Genomic DNA, 18,154 nt, shown 5'->3' on the forward strand with positions numbered 1-18,154 from the left:
CTACCGGCTCCTTAAGCGTTCTCCTCACGGCTCTACTCTTTCCCCAATAACCTTATTTTTCTACAGCGGGCAAAGCCGTAGGGTTTTATTTTCTGCTTCGAGGCTGTGTTTTATTAGCCCAGTCATTTTTCTTCGTTGATCCCAAACTCGATTTTGATCACTACATACAATTGAATGAATGAATGAATGAATCGTTGACACGCATGCATGTATTATTTTAGATAATTCGGGGAATCTTCTGTAATCTTAGGCAACACCGACGTTAGTTTTTGCAAAATGTTTCTTTTAAAAGGATTAAAACCCATAGCTAAGAGTATCAGATGCACACAAGTAGGTCAGCATAAGACGAAAAAATAGATGATACACGATGGCACACAAATCCAATTGGACACATGAGCTCTGCACTTAAAAACCAAATTGCCTGGCGCAATATATTAACACAAAGAGCTGGAATTTGGGGGAAGTTTATACTAAACTTCCCAAGTCTCAGGAGTCCTGGGAGGGGGGGAGGACATAAAATATTTTCAAGTATCAGAGGGGTAGCCGTGTTAGTCTGAATCTGTAAAAAGCAACAGAGGGTCCTGTGGCACCTTTAAGACTAACAGGAGTATTGGGAGCATAAGCTTTCGTGGGTAAGAACCCCACTTCTTCAGATGCAAGTAAGTCATGCATCTGAAGAAGTGAGGTTCTTACCCACGAAAGCTTATGCTCCCAATACTCCTGTTAGTCTTAAAGGTGCCACAGGACCCTCTGTTGCTTATAAAATATTTTGTTTACCAACTGAATCCAAAACATACTAAAGTAATTCGATTCATAACTGGTGAAGAGGCGTTTGCTTTAGGGTCTGATCCAACTCCCACTGAAATCAATAAGATGACTCCCATTGACAGGGCCCTAAGAGAAACGTATTGTAGGACACCTCACCTACAAGCACATATATGAATTGGTGTTGCCCTAAAATAGCTTATTCGGACATTATGCAGACAAAACTCCCCCTGAAGTCAGTTGATTGAAATTTCAGTAAGCTCTTGAAAGCTGGATGCGATCTTTGCTGATCGACACATATTTCTTCTCCCCTTAAAGCCACATAGTGTTCCTGGCTTATTTTCCAGAACGCATGAGAAATGCATTTTAGCAGCAATCCAAAAAGAAAAGAAAAAAACACGTTGCAACCTTTCAGATTTTTTTTTTTAATAGACCGCCTATTACATTAAAGCACTAGCAGAGAACTGGAAGGTCTCCTGCAGGAATCACTGGGTGAAATTCTGTGCAGGAGGTCAGACTAGATTGTCACAATGATGTCTTCTGTCATTAAAATCTATTAAACATTTAGTGAAACCAAACCCGCCTCTTATCTTTTAATTAAACCTGGTGTGAGCAGTGCAACTCTAATTCCGACTTGTTCTTAAAAATATCTGACATGGATTGCTGATGGTATCAGTCTCATAGACAGAGGTATCCAAAATGATGTTTGCAGTCAAATTATGGTGTAATATACAAAAAGCCCTAGAGAATGAACTTCCTCGTGTTGTGCTGCACGCAGCTGCTTGCCTGGTTGTGTTACCTATATCTTTAGCTCCCATGTATTTCTGTCGGATGTCACCGGGATACCGGAAACGATAGTGAAACACAGTCAATGCCGCGATTCAGTGCAAACGCCTTCTGTTTGTGTCAGTAGTTTGGCGACGGCTGCAAGGTGTGGGCAGCATAAGCACAGCCCTGGCAGGACACGCTGGAGCGTGGGATCGCTATGTGCATAAGAGGCACTTTAATACTGACTCGCTCCATTTACTCTGCAGCTAGGCCGCCCCTCCAGCCCCCCCCCAGCCAGCCATGGGCTGGAAGAGACGGAGAGAGGCTCATACCTAGGGCTACAGATGCAGGTGGGGACAGGGGATTTAGGGCTCCCGACCAGACCCAAATACTGACCCCAGGTAAAAATGATTTCGATTCTTCTCGCCTCCCCCTGATAATGATCCCATCCCATGGGACCGCTAGGGCCAGGGTCCCATCTCTGCTGAGCTTCGCCTTTCCCACCTCCTCACCTGCCGCCTGCCGCCCTCTCCTTCTTACATTCTCCTCCTCTCCCCCTTCTCCGACGGGCCTTGTACCCCTCAGTCCCTCTCACAGCCGCCTCTACCCCTTCCCCAGCCTCTCACCGCCTCAGCTCCCTCTCCTCGCAAAGGGTTGGACAATGAGTGTGTGTGTGTGTGTGAGAGAGAGAGAGAGTGTGTGTGAAAGAGAGTGAGAGAGTGTGTGTGTGAGTGTGTGAATGAGAGAGGGAGAAAGAGAGAGAGAGAGAGAAAGCGCGTAGGGATGTGTGTGTGTGTGTGTGTGTGTGTGAGAGAGAGAGAGAGAGAGAGAGAGAGAGAAAGCGCGTAGGGATGTGTGTGTGTGTTGGAGGGGAGGGGGTCTGTTAATACTCCGGCTTCAAAAACCAAGCCGTAGTGGGAGGCCCAGGACGCCTTATGCAGGCAAAGCTCCTGCGGGGATCAGTTGGGAGTGTTGCCTGAGCAGGCCCACGCGATGGCTGCTCAGAGGATGCTGGTGGTTGTGGACTTCCAGCTGTCTCCATGTTGGAGACACTGCCTTGCAGGAAACCCCCAAAGTCTCCCTCTTGGGGGATTAGAGTGAACGGGGGGGGGAGTCGATTACCGTAAAGCGATCAGATGTTGTCCCACCCCAAGATTTAAATCGACTCTTTCACTTTGGCTCTCCTGCTAGTCTCCTGTGACCATCCGATGGGGACGGGGTGGGCGTAGTCACAGACCCTTCTCTCACCGGGGAGAAAGGGACGGGAAAACGGAGAAGGGGTACGGGGTGCGCCTCTGGGGTTTTGCGGTTACAAGACTCAGAGTAGAGAAACTGGCGCTCATCTTCTAGCAATTGCTCTGGAAAGGCCCAGTCAAAGAATTGCAACTAAAAATGAGTAAGCTGCCATTTCAGACTTTGTGCCTCCAGTCTTCTAATCAAAATAGTGTAACACCAAGACACTACATTATGATCTGCTTTCAGAGTAATGGGAGTTGGAGATGCCCCTTAAACTTTCCTACTTTTAATGTGTAAGGGAGGCACCTTTCTCTTTGATTAAAGCAACTTGGTCCTACGATACATCATTTAATCTTATCAAAATCCCATGCTAAACAGACAAAATTCCTTCAGACAATGGCAGATCTGACCGCATCAGGCTCAGACGCAGAAATTGGCTTCGAATGAGTAGTGATGGAGAAGGTACCACGAGCCAGAATGCAGCACAAAACTGTGCGATTGGCTTCATCTGGTATTTTAGAGGCTGGGGCAAACCGAAAACAACCTAGATGCAAATTAAGTACTGCACACTGTGTTAGATTTCTAAATTTTATTATAAAATAAAAGCAGAAATATTTCCCAAAGAACGTATTCACATAATATAAACAATAAACAAAACTAAAGTCGAGTGACTCGCGGTTGATACTGTCGTTTAGGTCTAACAATGAGCAGCAATTTTTTAGGGCCCCCGTCTGCCCCCGTTTGAGGTCGATGGGATAATTTAACATTGACTTCAACTGGGCTGAGGATCGGGCCATTAGTTCCTTTCCCACCCAACAAATGGCGAAAGCACCACACGGACAAGGCGAAAGTAGCTGGCTCTCTGCACAGCGTCAGCTACAAGGAAGTTACAGAGTCTACCTAGAGCGCGTGTTGCTGCTATGAACTTGACTAAAACGGTTGTATTCTTAGTTGTAATTGTTTGTACACCTGCCACGGATATATAACTACACAATAGGATAACGGGAGCGATGGGTGTCTTCCAAGGAGGCATGTAAACAGCAACCTTACGCTCCCCCCAAATACAAGGTGTCTTATCATACACAGACAAGACTGCTCAATTAAAATTCCAAGAGCTTTGTGAAGTTAAGGTTGGAAAAAATAGTTGCTACATAGAACCATATTAGCATTATGCTTAAATCACAAGTCCTAGCGAACAGTCCACATGTCTGAAACCAGCTTTGCACAACCCTTAAGACTTTTGTCACAACAGAACTGCATACAGTCTAGTACAGTACCTTCCAAACAGCTACAGCCAGCCAGCCATCCAAAGAGGGACAACAGATCCACTAATGAGTGTGTCATCACTTTAAAAGTTTCAAATGAGATTAAAAAAAAAAAACCCGAAGGGGTGTGGTGAGGGGAGCGTGTAAATAGTTTTAAGAGCCAAGGTCGACCAAGTTTGAGGACATGGGGTTGAGAATGGAGTCCTGCAAACTATGATGGTGCATAGGGTCCGCACTGGGTACCGGAATGGCGCTAGGACCTTGGGGGTGACCCAAGCCATGGAGCGGCTGTAGGCCTGGGTTCGAATTGAGCAGTAAAGCTGGGCTGGAAGAAGTGTGATCAGGGGTCCCTGACGGCGTCTTCTCGTCTTCTGAGCTGCCCAAAACTGTCTTATTCCCGTTCATTGACGCTGAGAGAGGATTGTGGCTGTTGGAGTTGGAATTCTCGTTGTTTTCCCTATAGGAAATATAAAAGGGAGGGAGATCTTAGAGTGGAGTGGATACAGCACTGAGTAACACTGGAGCTAGACAGGCAGCTGCAGGGACTGCAGGATGTGGGCTCATAGGGAAGACAACTGGAGGGTAACAGAAACATACAGTCCGTTTACAAACTCTGCAAACCTTAAAGGCCTCTTCGTCTGGCACAAAGGTCTAAGGTCTGCAGAGCTTGTAAACAGAGTTTTCCACTAGCCCCGCAGAAAGTGTGACTTTGACAAAACGTCATTTTCTCCATCCATCTCCTGCAAAGTGTTTGGATAGCTTTGGGGGGGACGGGGCAAGGAAAGAAAAAAAAGGGTGGCATTTCACTTTAAAATCACCCCGGGAGACAGTACTTATACAAGCAGAATTTCATCCACGCCTTCTCCTGGAGAGGCAAACAAACTCAATTTGTGTTCTCATTAGTCTACGCAGATCAGCCTTAAATGGTTGGGTCATCCGGATAAGTCTTGGTTTTGATAAAATAACTCGACACCTCGACTCCGTTTTTCCTCAGGAAGTTTAAACCCGAAAACGTATCCCAAGCATGTGTAAAAGAAGGAAAGCGAACAGAATTAACGTGCTTATTTCCTGAGTCCTACAAGGAAATGTCCCTCGTAATTACATTCCTCTCTTTCTTTTATTGGTCGATATTAGACTGAGAGCGCAAATATACTGGCACATAATGGGAGCCAAATTTTGCTCTGCTTAGCCAAAAGAATAGTCTCTTTATAAGAGAGACATAACATTATCTCAAATATATACATACATACAGAGAGAGAGAGAGAGAGAGAGAGAGAGAGAGAGAGAGAGAGAGAGAGAGAGTATGTATCTCACATATGTATATAAGAGACAGAGAATTGTTAGAATCTTCATGACCGTGGCAATGGTGAACACTGGGGATTTCGTGATGGGTTTCAAAGCCTTGTACTTGTTACTTTGAAAGTTAGAGGCCAAATGTGATATTGATACACGGGGAAAGGCCCCTGTAGGCTATGTACAGCCCTCTGGTACAGCGGTGTATTTATACTTAAAGTGACAGAGGGTCCAAATCCTTCAGGTTTTACTGGACGAAGTTAAAGGATTGCCTTCAGTGTGAACTAGTCTCGGCAAGGGCTGCAAGATGTGGCTGGAGACACTTAGTACCAAAATAATAAAATTTGAAAAGAAAGCTCTGTCTGAAGAAGTTGCTTGACAGAATGGCAGTCTCACGAAAGGTCTGTTTTCCGACGCCTAGAGTGTAATGTTAGGTTGAGTGTATTTTTCTATGTCAAAAAACTTATTTGTCTCTGGAGACCTTTAAAATTTGATTCCTCAGAAATGAAAGGAATAAATGTAACCTTCATTTCCTTTGGATATTTGAAGGTGAGTCCCTCCTATCAGCAATAAAAGGATTTCTGACATCTAGTAAAACCAACACTTACAGGGATTTGAAAGAAAATTAAAGCACTAGCACGTTTGGGGAAATGTATGGAGCAAATCTGTACAGAATCCAAACCTTATTGAATATCACAGCTAAGCGTAAATCTAATCATCTGTATGCGGTGCTTAACATTTCCCAAGCACATTCAACATAGACTAAAAATGAAGTCACCTTTAAGCCATCCCGCGAATGGTCTGCAGTAGATTTTCAATACTTTTAATTACCAACACCGCCAAAATGATCAAACCCTTATGGACTTGCGATTTCAAATGTCTTGTGTATACACACAGAAGTATATATTGTGAAATTGGAATCCTGCATTTCGCTTCCCTGACAAGCTTCCAATAGTGCATAGGAACTATTGGGGAAAAAAACATCTAACAGTACCCGCCCCCCCAGACATTAACCGCTGTACGGCGATTAATAGTTTCTTCTCTTCATCTAATACAGAAAATATCACCTATTTAAAGTACCAGAAAATCCTACACTTTATGCCTGCGGAGCATCGATTTGGGAAGTGATGCAAATTGCATTTTAATTAACAAGATAAGAGATTGCCCCTTTAAATATTATGTCCAGGTTTCCTGCTCTCAGCCTGTATCTGACATTAGGAACAATTTCACCAAACACTATTTACAGTGTGGAGACCAAATGCTGTTCTCCGTTACCCCAGCGTCATTCCCCTGAAGTCAGTTAGATGGCACGGGGACAAATGAGAGAAGAATGTGTCGATGCGATCAGATTTGTCCCGACAGAGGTGCAAAGCCCTGCAAAGTGTTGCGGGGCAGGACTGCATTTCGGCAAAGAAGCCACTATTTGCTGCTTCTAAGAAGTACATTTTGAGGACACTTTTTTCTAAACCATTTGGCTCCGCTTCTAAAGCTAAAGCGTCACAATGTAAAGGTATAGCCATTAGGTTTAACATTGTTTTCTTAGTGTGAATAACTGTATCTGGATGCACTTAAACTCCAGAGAACATGTAAAAGATTCTAGTCCTTCCTTCCAAAAGTAAACAGAAAGGATGAATAGAGAGAAGGCCCGGCGTCATCATTTAAGTTAACCTTTGCTAACACACGAGGAAAAAAGTATTTAAACTCTCCAAAAACCCGTACACGGGAAACGTTTGGGTATACATACAGAGTGCGGTCTGTTAATGTATTGGCTGCATAGACCATGGTGTATATATCAATGCCAAGGCCTACGGCGTGAGATCTAAATCTTTGGAGGATTCGTCCAGGTATTTTCAAGGCTGGAGTATATCAATCACAGTACTTCCACAAAACTATCTTTACAATAGGATACCGTTTGAAATATGGGAGCTGTAAATGAACATACGGATGGAAAAGCAGCCAGCACAGGGCTGGTCTACAGAGAGTTTTTCGCATTATTCGTCCCCATTCAGCCTCATTAAAAGCTTCCCCTCTATCTGAACCTGGTTCAGGTGGATGCACCCCCAGACACTGTTCCTTTGAAACTTCAAGAGCATTAACATTTGCTGAATAAACTAGGCTCCTGTCACTTAAGACTATATATGTGGGGCTGATGAATGCCCCTGCTGATCACCAGTTAAAAGTATCTCACATGAGATAGTCAAAATACCTTAAGTTTAAAAGACATAAAGTCCTACATGAAATGTTCTGGAAATAAGGTCTCCACGGGGGTGGAAATACAGGCTGGTCTGTATTGGTGAATATACTTGTTTATTTTAACTTGCGGTGTATTCCTCACTAACTAGGTGTTATTGGTCCCACTCTCCCTTAGTATATTTTTCATCTTACCCCTTTAAAACCCTCCGAAGTGGACCATTAACGGCACATTAACAACTTATTTTTTGTGTGCGTCAAAAAAAAAAAATAATAATCAAGGGATATAAACGCGGTGAACGATTATACCACATCAAAACTCTCAGTCTTTTTGGTTAGTGGTGTCAAACCCAAATTGAAGGGACACGAAGTGCAAACGAGCAAATAATAAGGAAGCCCTAATGCGTAAGGGAATTCAGGGCCCTGCGATGTTTAAGGTCAGTGATCATCTGGGTTTCCCAGCTCGGACCGGAACCTCCTTTTCAGGACTTGAGAAAATCAGAAATCTGCGGTCCAAAGTAAGGGCCCAGTCCTTGCTCGGGGGAAAGAAAAGCAAAAGCTCGCAGTGACTTTGGTGGGGGGAGTTTTTGCCTGGGTACAGACCGCAGGCTGCGAAGGGGCTGGGCACAAGGGTAGCTAGACAAGCACCGGGAGACAGTAGCCGTGCGAGAAGGGGGTACTTACTCGTACCTTTCCTTGGCCTCAGCAGCACGGTCGCGTTGCCTCCGGTTTTTAAACCAGTTGCTGACTTGGGTGGTGGTGAGCCCGGTAGCCTCGGCCAGCTCCCTCTTCTCCCGAGGGGACGGGTAGGGGTTGTGGGCATACCATTCCCGCAGCACGCTCCGGCTCTTCTCCTTAAAGCAGTAGCTGGTTTCCTCGCCGTCCCAGATGGAGCGGGGCAGGGGGAACTTTCTGCGGACCCGGTACTTGCCCACTGCCCCTAGGGGTCGCCCCCGCAACTTCTCCGCCTCGATGTAGTGCGCCTTGAGCCAGAGCTGCTGGAGCTTAGGGTGGTTGTGAGCAGAGAACTGGTGGCTCTCCAGGATCTTGTAGAGCTCGCGGAAGTTGCCCCGGTGGAAAGCCACCACGGCCTTGGCCTTGAGGACGCTCTCGTTCTTGTGGAGGTGCTCGCAGGCAGGTAGGGACCAGAGGAACCGCCCCAGCCTTTCTATATTGCCCCCCTGCTGGAGCACTTCGCAGACGCAGGCCACTTGCTCTTGGGTGAATCCAAAAGTGGGGAGCATCGACATGGTGCCCTTTCCCCCTCCCCGATCTAAATCATCGGACTTGTACAAAGCGGCCACATAGACCTGGACGGACAGACCGCGAGAGAAGCACCAATCATGGATGTATAACCCACCCGAGCGGCTACTTACGCTCCGGCACAAGTCACAGCTCCGCTCTGCAGTCGGCAGCCATCAGCAGCTGAGCGTAAAAAGGATCAAAGGCGGAGACCGAACGTGAAAACTTTTTTGTAAGTCCAAGTTCGGAGAGTAACTTTGTGCCTCTATTGTCTGGTATCAGCAGCGCTCACAGTGGTGGTGTCTTTCCTCTCCCACCCCCACCCTCCTCCGCCGGGTTGGGATCTCCCTTTTTTTCGCCCCCCTCCCCCTTCACTGTAGGATTCAACATAATATAGTGGTTAAGTCCAGCTCCCCCTCTTGTCTCTCCTTTCTCTCCTCCTCTTCTCTCTGTTTTTTTAAATAATATTATTCTAAGCTGGCATGAAAAGTGATTATCCGCGCTCTGATTGGTCCAGTTATCTGACCCGGGGACTGCCAGGAGAAGACAATAGTTTTAGTCAAATTATTTGCCATGGTGACGCTGTCAATCAGAGGTAACACGATCTGTTTTGAGGTGGCTCCCCGGCTGGGTTGACAGATTGCTCTGATCCACTCAGAGGCGGCCCTGCGAGCTGAGATATTAGAAAGAGAGAAATTTCCGCTGTGATTGACGCAGCAAACACCCACAGAGGGAGGGAAGGAGGGAGGGCCCGCCAGAGAAAGCGTTCTGGCCACAGACTCTCACCGCGGGGGCGCTGCAGCACCAACACGTCCCCCAGCACTTTTGTCTTTGAACCCTCCTTGCAATCAAACTCCTGCGAAAGCCTCTTACAGATCGCTCACATGGGTAAAACATTGGAGGCATAATTAATCCATTGTTTGGGATCGGGAGGAAATTGAGTTCTCGCTGGGTTTCAACTGCCACAAGGAGTTTCCTTATCAGTAAGATTTGGGGTTATTTTTTTTAAAGTGGGTAGTTTGATAAATATTAAAGGTCCCATATGTACAACGTAGACCCAGTTTTTTTGATCCATGATCCCATTTACACACTAACTAGACTTAGCCCCGGGCGGCTGGGAGCGAGGAAATTATTGTATTTGACTCTGAATTACCATATATTTCAAAGTCAACTATCAACAACTTTTAAATTGAAGTTCCAGCCTGCGATAACTTAATAGCAGCAATACATTTCATTCGGTGTATATATTTCTACTTTAAAAGAGGGGAATGTTTATACATCTAGGGCTATGTTATGTAGCCACAAGAAATGCAAAAGTTAAGGGTAGAAGACACTTTCTAAAGCAGATCTTCATTTCCCTTGGAAGTCTTAATTTGCAGACTCTTCGGGGCATGGATTTAATCTTCACATATTTGTGCACATCTGTCTATCTGAGGGGATCAGATAGGGAGATTGGATAGATGAACTAGGGACTAGATGTAAACTATCCACTGTAGAAGAATAATTTGGTCAGATACATGAATAAATGTAGGTTATATACTTTCAGGTGCTCACACACATTTCTGTATCCTTTTAGCGGTTGACAACTAAGTCACTTTTTAAGGTGCAGAAAATTCCCTGTCTCGCCCAGCTCAGTTCCAGCTGGAGTAATCTCCCTAGAGTATTATTACTCACAATACTTTATTGCACCAAAAGCGGGCACTTTTCAAGGCCATTCATCTGTTCTCCCTTTTAGGCCGTTGGGGAAAGCGCCTTCCACGCCATCTCTAACCCCAGCCTGTGAGAACACCAGAGGGCTCCGCAGTTGTGGGCTCCCCCAGTGATAAATGGTTAACGCAGGTTGCCCCCACCCCATCCCTTGCCTCGGTGATTTAGGTGACGAGCGAGGAGAGACCCCGGGACCCCCCAATCCTCACCCCATCTCTCAGTCCAACCCCTCCGCGTTGAGGGCCCCCGGAAGTGGAGTGAGGCTGGCAGGTCGGGATGAGCCGAGGAGCAGGAGCAGTGGTGGCGGCCGGGAGGCAGGCAGGCAGGCCAGCCTGGAGCCGGTTTTAGGCCTGCCGGGATTGGTGTATTCCCCTCCAGTGAAACTGACGTGGTGGACCTGGGAAAGCGATGCTGGCGGGTCATCCACAAGCAGCTCGCCGGCGGTGGCGCCGAAAGGCCAAGCTAACTAACGCTAGGGGAAGGGGCGGCAGCAGGGTCCGGCTCTGAACCTGCCCCTGGGCCGCCCAGGGGACGGACAAAGACCACCAGCTCCGTGCAAAGTGGGTCCTACCCTTTGCAGCCAAACTCCTGCTGTGCCCTGGAGTGGATCGGCTCACGCTGCGAGCCCGGGGTGCACGCCACACAGCCGCCTGTTTTTTGCAGAGCGAACGCGGAAAGAAGACGTGAAGTGGAGAGAGCATAGGATCTTCACTCATTTTAACAACATCCCCTGTCAGGAAGGAAACCTGCTGCTCCTGCTTTAGATCCTTGTTCATCGCTCTCTTTTCTGCGTCCCCTGCTCCTTTATTTCTATTATTCGTGTGAACAGGAGTTGGGAACTCCATCTGTTTTTACCTGTGCGATATTTTCAGGAGGGTTATAAATCGGGAATCCACAGCAAACGTCTCTAATTTTGCTAAATCACAGAACGTGAATGCAAAATATAGGGTTCATCTAGAGGGTGAAATAGATCAAATCCGTTTAAAACAAGACAACGGGCTTTTAAAAGAACCATTTCGCATACTTTTTTTTTAAGTTTGAGCGCTCCACAGCCTGAGATTAATACGATGGCAATTTTTGCAGGATTCAAATTGTGTTTGTTGTCAAACAAAAGAATTCAGAGGTTAAGGTTTCATACTCAGTCTAAATGTCCGTGTAGCTTGTAATACAGGCTGTATCGTAAAATCATGAGATAGTAGGATCCGTTTCCAAAAGTTATTCAAAACAGAACAGGAACTATGACTGAAACACACATTCTCCTCCGCCCCCCTTACACACACAGAGCGCGAGAGCATTTTAAATGAAAGAACATGGTATTATTTAGTCCCTTCTCCTCAATTAAAACTGTGGGAAAAGATAAAAGAACTAGAGAGGTCTTCCCTCCTCCCATTTCTGTTGTTGCAAATTTATGAGGATATACCTGACTTTGCTTTCCTCTGCTTGAATCTTATAACCACAGCAGCTGAATTTGAATGGGAAGCAGAGAGCAGCTGTTCACCCTAGCCGGAAGGGAGATGTCAAAACCTGTTGTATGGACTTAGATCTAAGAAAGTCTCTTCTTTAGCACCCTAAAATGTGAGTACAGAGACTACACGCAGGGCCCTCCATAAGCACTTTCACTTTACATTAAGCAGACTGCCGTTTGGATGTAATGCGATTTCATTTCCCAATAGCTGTGGAAACTTAACGCAATTCTATTAAGTGGTATGAATCAGCTTGCATTTAAACGCAATTGCAAATTAGTGGCACGCATATTTAAAATGTGCACAACCGTGTTTGGTTTTCAGAAATCTTCAAATATGTTGGAAGAAATCAGCAGAAAGAGAATACCAAAAACCATACCATCAGGCAATTAAAACCCCAATGATTTGTGAGACTCAAATGAGCAGAATAACCCTCTTTGTATTCTCAAATGAGCTCTTTCATTAAAATATATTTTAAAGCAACATGCACAACCAAGAGTGGGAAAATATTACATGGCCGTTAAGGGTTGTATGCTTGTAGCAAAAGTTAGGATCTATTTCAAATCTCTTTCCTTGAATCGCTGACTCTGAGTGGGCTTGGAGATCCTCACATTTTCATTCCAACCAGACATTTGGATGTGTAATTAGCAAAAGTGCTTTTCAGAAAGGATAAAAAATTGTGCAGAACAATTGTTAATTACAAAATATTCTATTAGACCATCAGAGTGTAAACAGGTCACTATGAAATGTGGATATGCTGGATGAAGTAGAACGATCTGTATTATCAATATGCTGCTTTTATAATCCGTCCCCGATCTAGTCTGCCTTTAAGCACCTGATTACGTCACTTTATAGAATACATTTATTTTACATGAGCTGATCTGTGTTAATAAAATGATTGCAATAAAATAAAATGAGCTACAAATACTGCAGCTATTTCAATGCCATCTTTTCTTCTCGGTGATGCCTACATCACTCACTTTAGAAGCTAATATTTCTTTGAAGTTGCAGGCCTCTGATATTTTCTCTGAAGACATTAACTTATTCACTTTTTCTCCTATATCGAGCAATAATACATTTTTCTGCAAATATTTGTCTCTACGTCTATTATCTATATGTATTATATACAATGTATCTATTCTATGGTAAATAGTTTACTATAATATATAATAATATGTAGATAAATAATATATGACTATATATAATATAGATGCAGCTAGATAGATATAGTTAGACATAGATAGATGTAGGTAGATTTACAGATAGAGATATCACTATAGAATTCTCTTATTGGATGTTTACAAACTTTTAGGAAGTCGTGAAGAAAATAATATATATCATTAGTTATATTTCCCAATAATCTTTCTTTTTGTATGTATGGATAGAAAGAAACTCTCTTGGGAACTTTTAAAACTAATAATATTCTGACTAGATGAACGTGTAGGCAAAAAGCCACAGGTATACCGTGTAACTTACAAGTACAAGGAGGAAGAAAACATATCCAAATAATTTCCGTTCAGGGTATTCTGATCAGGTTTTTAAAGGAACAATTCCTTTGACAGGGCCACACGGTGCCGTCAATTGTTAAGTATAATTCCCCTTACACTCAAAGGGAGAGACGTGCTAGAAATGGATAAGAAGATATTGCCTGAAATATTTACCGTCCGACCCTTGGTTTCTTTCTTATGAAACCGAACGAGCTCGGCCAGAATTTTGGGCTTACGTTGTCTCCTTCAAAACCTAGGAAACATATTTGCTTTATTTCTGCTCTGTCCCTAAACCAACGGGCTAGGAGCCGCTCTGTACACTTCTCGGATTATCAGGGCCCGGTCCTGCAGTCCTTTCTGTGGCAAAACTGCCCGTCAAATTCAAGGGGGGGGGGTTAGGACTGGGCGGAATGCACCTTCGAACTTTTTTTTCCCCGCGCAGGTCTGTGCCATTATAGGTTGCACGTAGTGGGACAGCTGAGATCCTCACCCCACTGGAAAATCAAAACATGTCAGAGGACCATTGCCAGCAACTAAATAAAAGCAAACACAATAGGTTGTTGTTTCGTTTAGTTTTTTATTTATTTTTGTACAGGAAGAATTCAAAGCTTTTGCTACGCTTCAGTGTTCTGTTCCTTAAGGGGACAAGGATTTTAGATATGTAGCGGGTAACTCGATTATGCTAACAAACGTCGCTTGAAAGAAGAAAAGGCTGTTGAACTGAGCAGAGGGGGGATGTGAAACTGGATTCTTTTTGGGGGGCTTGGTGGAGGGAGGTCCGCGGAAGGATGAGACCAGGAGCGGCGTTTTCCCAATTTAAGCGAATGGCCGTTGTACATTATTATCATTGTTTTATTGTTAATATTTGCGGGGAGCCTTAGCCCAAGGAATGTATGTTTCTGGTGCAGGAGCTCAGCTGATCCTTTCCAGCGCACAACTGTCTAACAGCAGGATGCGATGACTATGATGATTGAACACAATGCATTAGTGAAGAGTGGGGCCTGATACAACGAGACCAGCTAAGCTGGCCTCACTGAACTGATGCTGCAGTGTCTCCTCTCTCCGCCTTCCCCTATGAAATGAGACTCCTGAAGTTCGGGCTTGCTGTTCTGAACACAAGCCAGAGTAACCTCCAGTGCTCCCCGTGAAACCCAACCGCCCCAGGTTAATGTGGTCATTCTTGATTAGCTTTTTATTAGCCCCTTTACGATCTCGGGACTCGGGGAGGAGAGGGATACATTTGAACACGCGGAGTTCACGTTTTGTTATTTTAGCCCTATTTGCCAGAGTAAAAGTGAAACGCCACACAATTTACGTGAGCTAGGCTGGTCGGCAAAAACTAGAAAGGCGATGGTTAGTCAAACCCTGTGCTGCTGCACCTTTTGCTGAAAGCACTCGAACTAAAGTAAAACAACACCACTGTAGACCAACAACTACTTACTGTGTATAATCAAACTACTGCCGTGGTTCAAGGCAGACGCTCAGCTCTAGGAAACATGCATCATTAGCACGGTACCAAATTCCTAAGGTTTTAAACGGCAGAAGGAGCCTCTCTCAGCAGTTTACAGTGTTACAGAGAAGACAACAACAACAACAAAAAGCACATATGGTTAAAATGAGGAGAGCCCGCTTTCTGCCTCGGGGGATTGGCAGTAACCCGCCAGGAAAGCGAAGTTTGGGATCTAAGGTTCTGGTGGGCTTCTCCAGGACTGACAACCTGAAGCAGCTACAAGGATCATTTGACAATATTTGTAAACTTCTTGTTTCCAGAGATCTTCTTGATCAGAGCTAGACAAGGTTGGTAAGAGCCCGAGCAAAGACTCTTGCTTTTTTCCCCCCAGGTTGATGAATAGCTATCAGGTTTCTTTTAATGGCTGCCCCCTATTTTCACAGCCTCCCACAACTAACCCATAAGCCTGTTTCCGCGACCTCAGTTAATTCCATTGATTATTCCAAGATGACGAGGAAAGCAGGAAGATTGTTGACTGTGCTTACTGATTCAGGGCATTTTTTTTCTTAACATCCACATCTCTGGCTCATGTCGTTTGGGGGTTTCACTTTAGAGTACTTTAGGAATAGAACCCCCTGGCAGCTTACAGTTTTTAAAGTCTTGCTCGTTATATTTCAAATTCCCTGCATTGTCGATCGGGGGGAGCATATTATAATGTTCATGCAAGTGGTCTGGGTAGCTGGTTTGAATTGTGTTTACCAGGGAAGGCAGGACGAGGAGGGCTCGCTATTCCATGGTGAAAATGGGATAGTGCAGGTCAGTTGCTGCTATGGACCCCCTTAATAGGAAGGGGCAGCGCAAGCAGTAGTTTGCACTATTTACTCTTTTCTTTCCCAGATGAAAATGCCATATATCCAGAACGAAAACAATGAGCGGAGTACCATGTGTTCGCCAGCAGGCAGATGATGCCTAATAACCTGGATAACAGAGCCGGTTTGGGTAATAAGCACCCTATCTAGGGACTGTTGTACAACACCTTCTCAGCAGCGGGATTTCACAGATAGGTTGTTTCCCCCCCTCTCCTAACATCAACATGTGGAGAGGAGATATAGCTAGAATGTTGCTTTAGGTGATACTAGGAGCAAAAAGGAGAGCGCAGATTGAGACAAAGATGTAAAATAGAAGATATGGGCCTTATTCAAATCCGGTCTGACTCCACCGGAGTCAACGGAATCGCATTTGCTTACATCCCTACCGGGTTTGGATCAGGTTACTTACCAAAGACTGTGATTATTTCTGCAAGTCTGGCTTTTAGTAACATGGTTCTATGAAATGACCCGTCACTGTCTGAGCAGGATTCACCCTCCCCTCCTCCCTCTCCCCACTTTTAGGCTCCTCCTTTGTAAACAAAGCATGTTATAGTTTGATTTTCTTTGAAAATCTAAACTGAAAACCACATGCTTTGAATAAATTACCGTACAGGTGGGTGGGCAGAAGCACCCAGAGAATCTGCCTATATTATTATATACGGCACAGCAAATAATATGGGTCACATTTTATTTGCATTACCAGGGACCAGCCATTTTTATTTATCTGTACAGTGACATGTATGTGTATGTCAAAAATGAGAGAGATATTTTCAAGACCCAAATGGCAGGCAGCTAGGTGCCTACCTCCTCCAGTGGGAGTTAGGTGCTTAGCTACCATTTGTGTTTTTGAAAAAAATCAAATATTTATACTACTACTAATAGTAATACATCGGTAGGAGCACACTCATTCCCCTCATTCACTTCAAAAGGAAGAAATATTACCAAAGTGGCCATCTTTAAATAAAATAATAATAATACAAAATAATAATAAAATACAATAATATAATAAATAACAACAACAACAACAATTTTGAGTTCCACCTTGTTTTGACATTGGCAGCCCCAAGCGGCATGCAGGCAAGTACAGTGCATTCTGTCTGTTGTTTCACAGCAGTCCAAAATGCTGAGCTACATGCCTTGCTATGCTGCATATTTCCACTTACCTTTCTGATGAGCCACACAAGCTCTCCAGAGTCAGAATCTCCAGGGATACTTACTACCACTTACCTTGTCTCAGTCTGGTGACTGATGCGGAAAAGGGAAAGAAGCTGAGAAACTTATAGCTTGTTCCTGTGGATGTCAGTGGCAATTTCTGCTCCTCTGTACAAAATAAATAAATAAGCAATACTCACCCAGCTCTAATCCTGCAGTGGGGCCCAGGCATGCGTAAGTATGGAGACCATTTGTGTGAGTCCCATTAAAGGACTGGGGCCTATGAGGATCCTGCACTGAATGTCAGTGAGTGTTGGGGTGACCAGACAGCAAGTGTGAAAAATCAGGACAGGGGGTGGGGGGTAATAGGAGCCTATATAAGAAAAAGATCCAAAAATCGGGACTGTCCCTATAAAATCGGGACATCTGGTCACCCTAGAGTGTCACGATAGTGAAAACAAACCTTTTTCCCAGTTCTGCAATATTCTTCAAGAGAAAATAATTAAATGTCATAACAGCATAAAAACCAATGAATACCATTACAGAGACTTTAAATTTAACTTTATTATGAAAAAGCAGCATCCTTTTGTTCAAAGAAAAATAATCCAAATAATAATCCAATAAGCCTCACATAAAGGATAGCAGAGCTGATATCACCTATCCTTGCTATAATGATGCAAGATGGCTTTTTGGAGGCCAATCCTACTACCCATCCATTCCAAGTGAGAGCTGAGGAGGTTCATCATGTTCTAAGATAACTCAGGTCCCAGTCTTGCAATGAGCTCTGTGCAAGAGTTTACTCACATAGTACTTGTAGGGTCAGGACCTAAAACACACTGCAGACATGTGGAAATAGTTCATTTCACTGTAAACTGAGTCTTCATAAGTTCTAATGCAGAATTCTGGGTTTAGTATTTCCACAAACATGCAAGCCATTAAAATTCTATAGGACTGATACAAATTAAAATGCAAAACAAACCCCTTCCCCAATGTACAAGAACACTACATATCAAGTCTAGTTTCACCCTTCATCTCTTTTTCTTCTTTCTGAACACTTTTTTACAATTTGTCCATCGGGGTCAAAAATGATTAAATCACGATTAACCCCCCCCCATACTATGTATAAAATAACTTGATGAGAAAAACTTAGAATAAGAAAAATTCTTCTGCTTATTCAAGATGAGAAAGATTTTAGATTTAACATGAAAATGGATTTCTTTAAGAAAGGGGATGTTTACACAGTTTAGTTGTCATGCACTACAATTAT

At 44.2% G+C, this 18,154-nt stretch overlaps 1 protein-coding gene across 2 annotated transcripts; it reads right to left on the reverse strand.

The window, feature by feature from the left end:
- Window positions 1–4,187: 4,187 nt before the first annotated feature.
- SIX2 (SIX homeobox 2) lies at window positions 4,188–8,767 on the reverse strand. 2 transcript variants are annotated; one of them, XM_065401638.1, is made up of 2 exons: window positions 8,208–8,767; window positions 4,188–4,491 (listed from the first exon to the last, which is right to left on the reverse strand). In XM_065401638.1, exons 1-2 carry the CDS (start codon window positions 8,765–8,767, stop codon window positions 4,188–4,190), a joined length of 864 nt encoding a protein of 287 aa, XP_065257710.1. The 2 variants fall into 2 exon arrangements, with proteins under 2 accessions (XP_065257710.1, XP_065257709.1); XM_065401637.1 differs by having other exon boundaries at window positions 8,202–8,767.
- Between the last annotated feature and the right edge of the window lie 9,387 nt (window positions 8,768–18,154).

Source organism: Emys orbicularis, chromosome 3 (genome assembly GCF_028017835.1).
Source record: "Emys orbicularis isolate rEmyOrb1 chromosome 3, rEmyOrb1.hap1, whole genome shotgun sequence".
Classification (NCBI taxonomy): Eukaryota; Metazoa; Chordata; order Testudines; family Emydidae; genus Emys; species Emys orbicularis.

Excerpts from the sequence above, each read along its gene's own strand:
- SIX2 (XM_065401637.1), bottom strand. The coding sequence starts at position 8,767 with ATGTCGATGCTCCCCACTTTTGGATTCACCCAAGAGCAAGTGGCCTGC. Across the intron at positions 4,492-8,201 it reads GAGGCCAAGGAAAGGTACGA|GGAAAACAACGAGAATTCCA; the intron begins GTAAGTACCCCC and ends TATTTCCTATAG.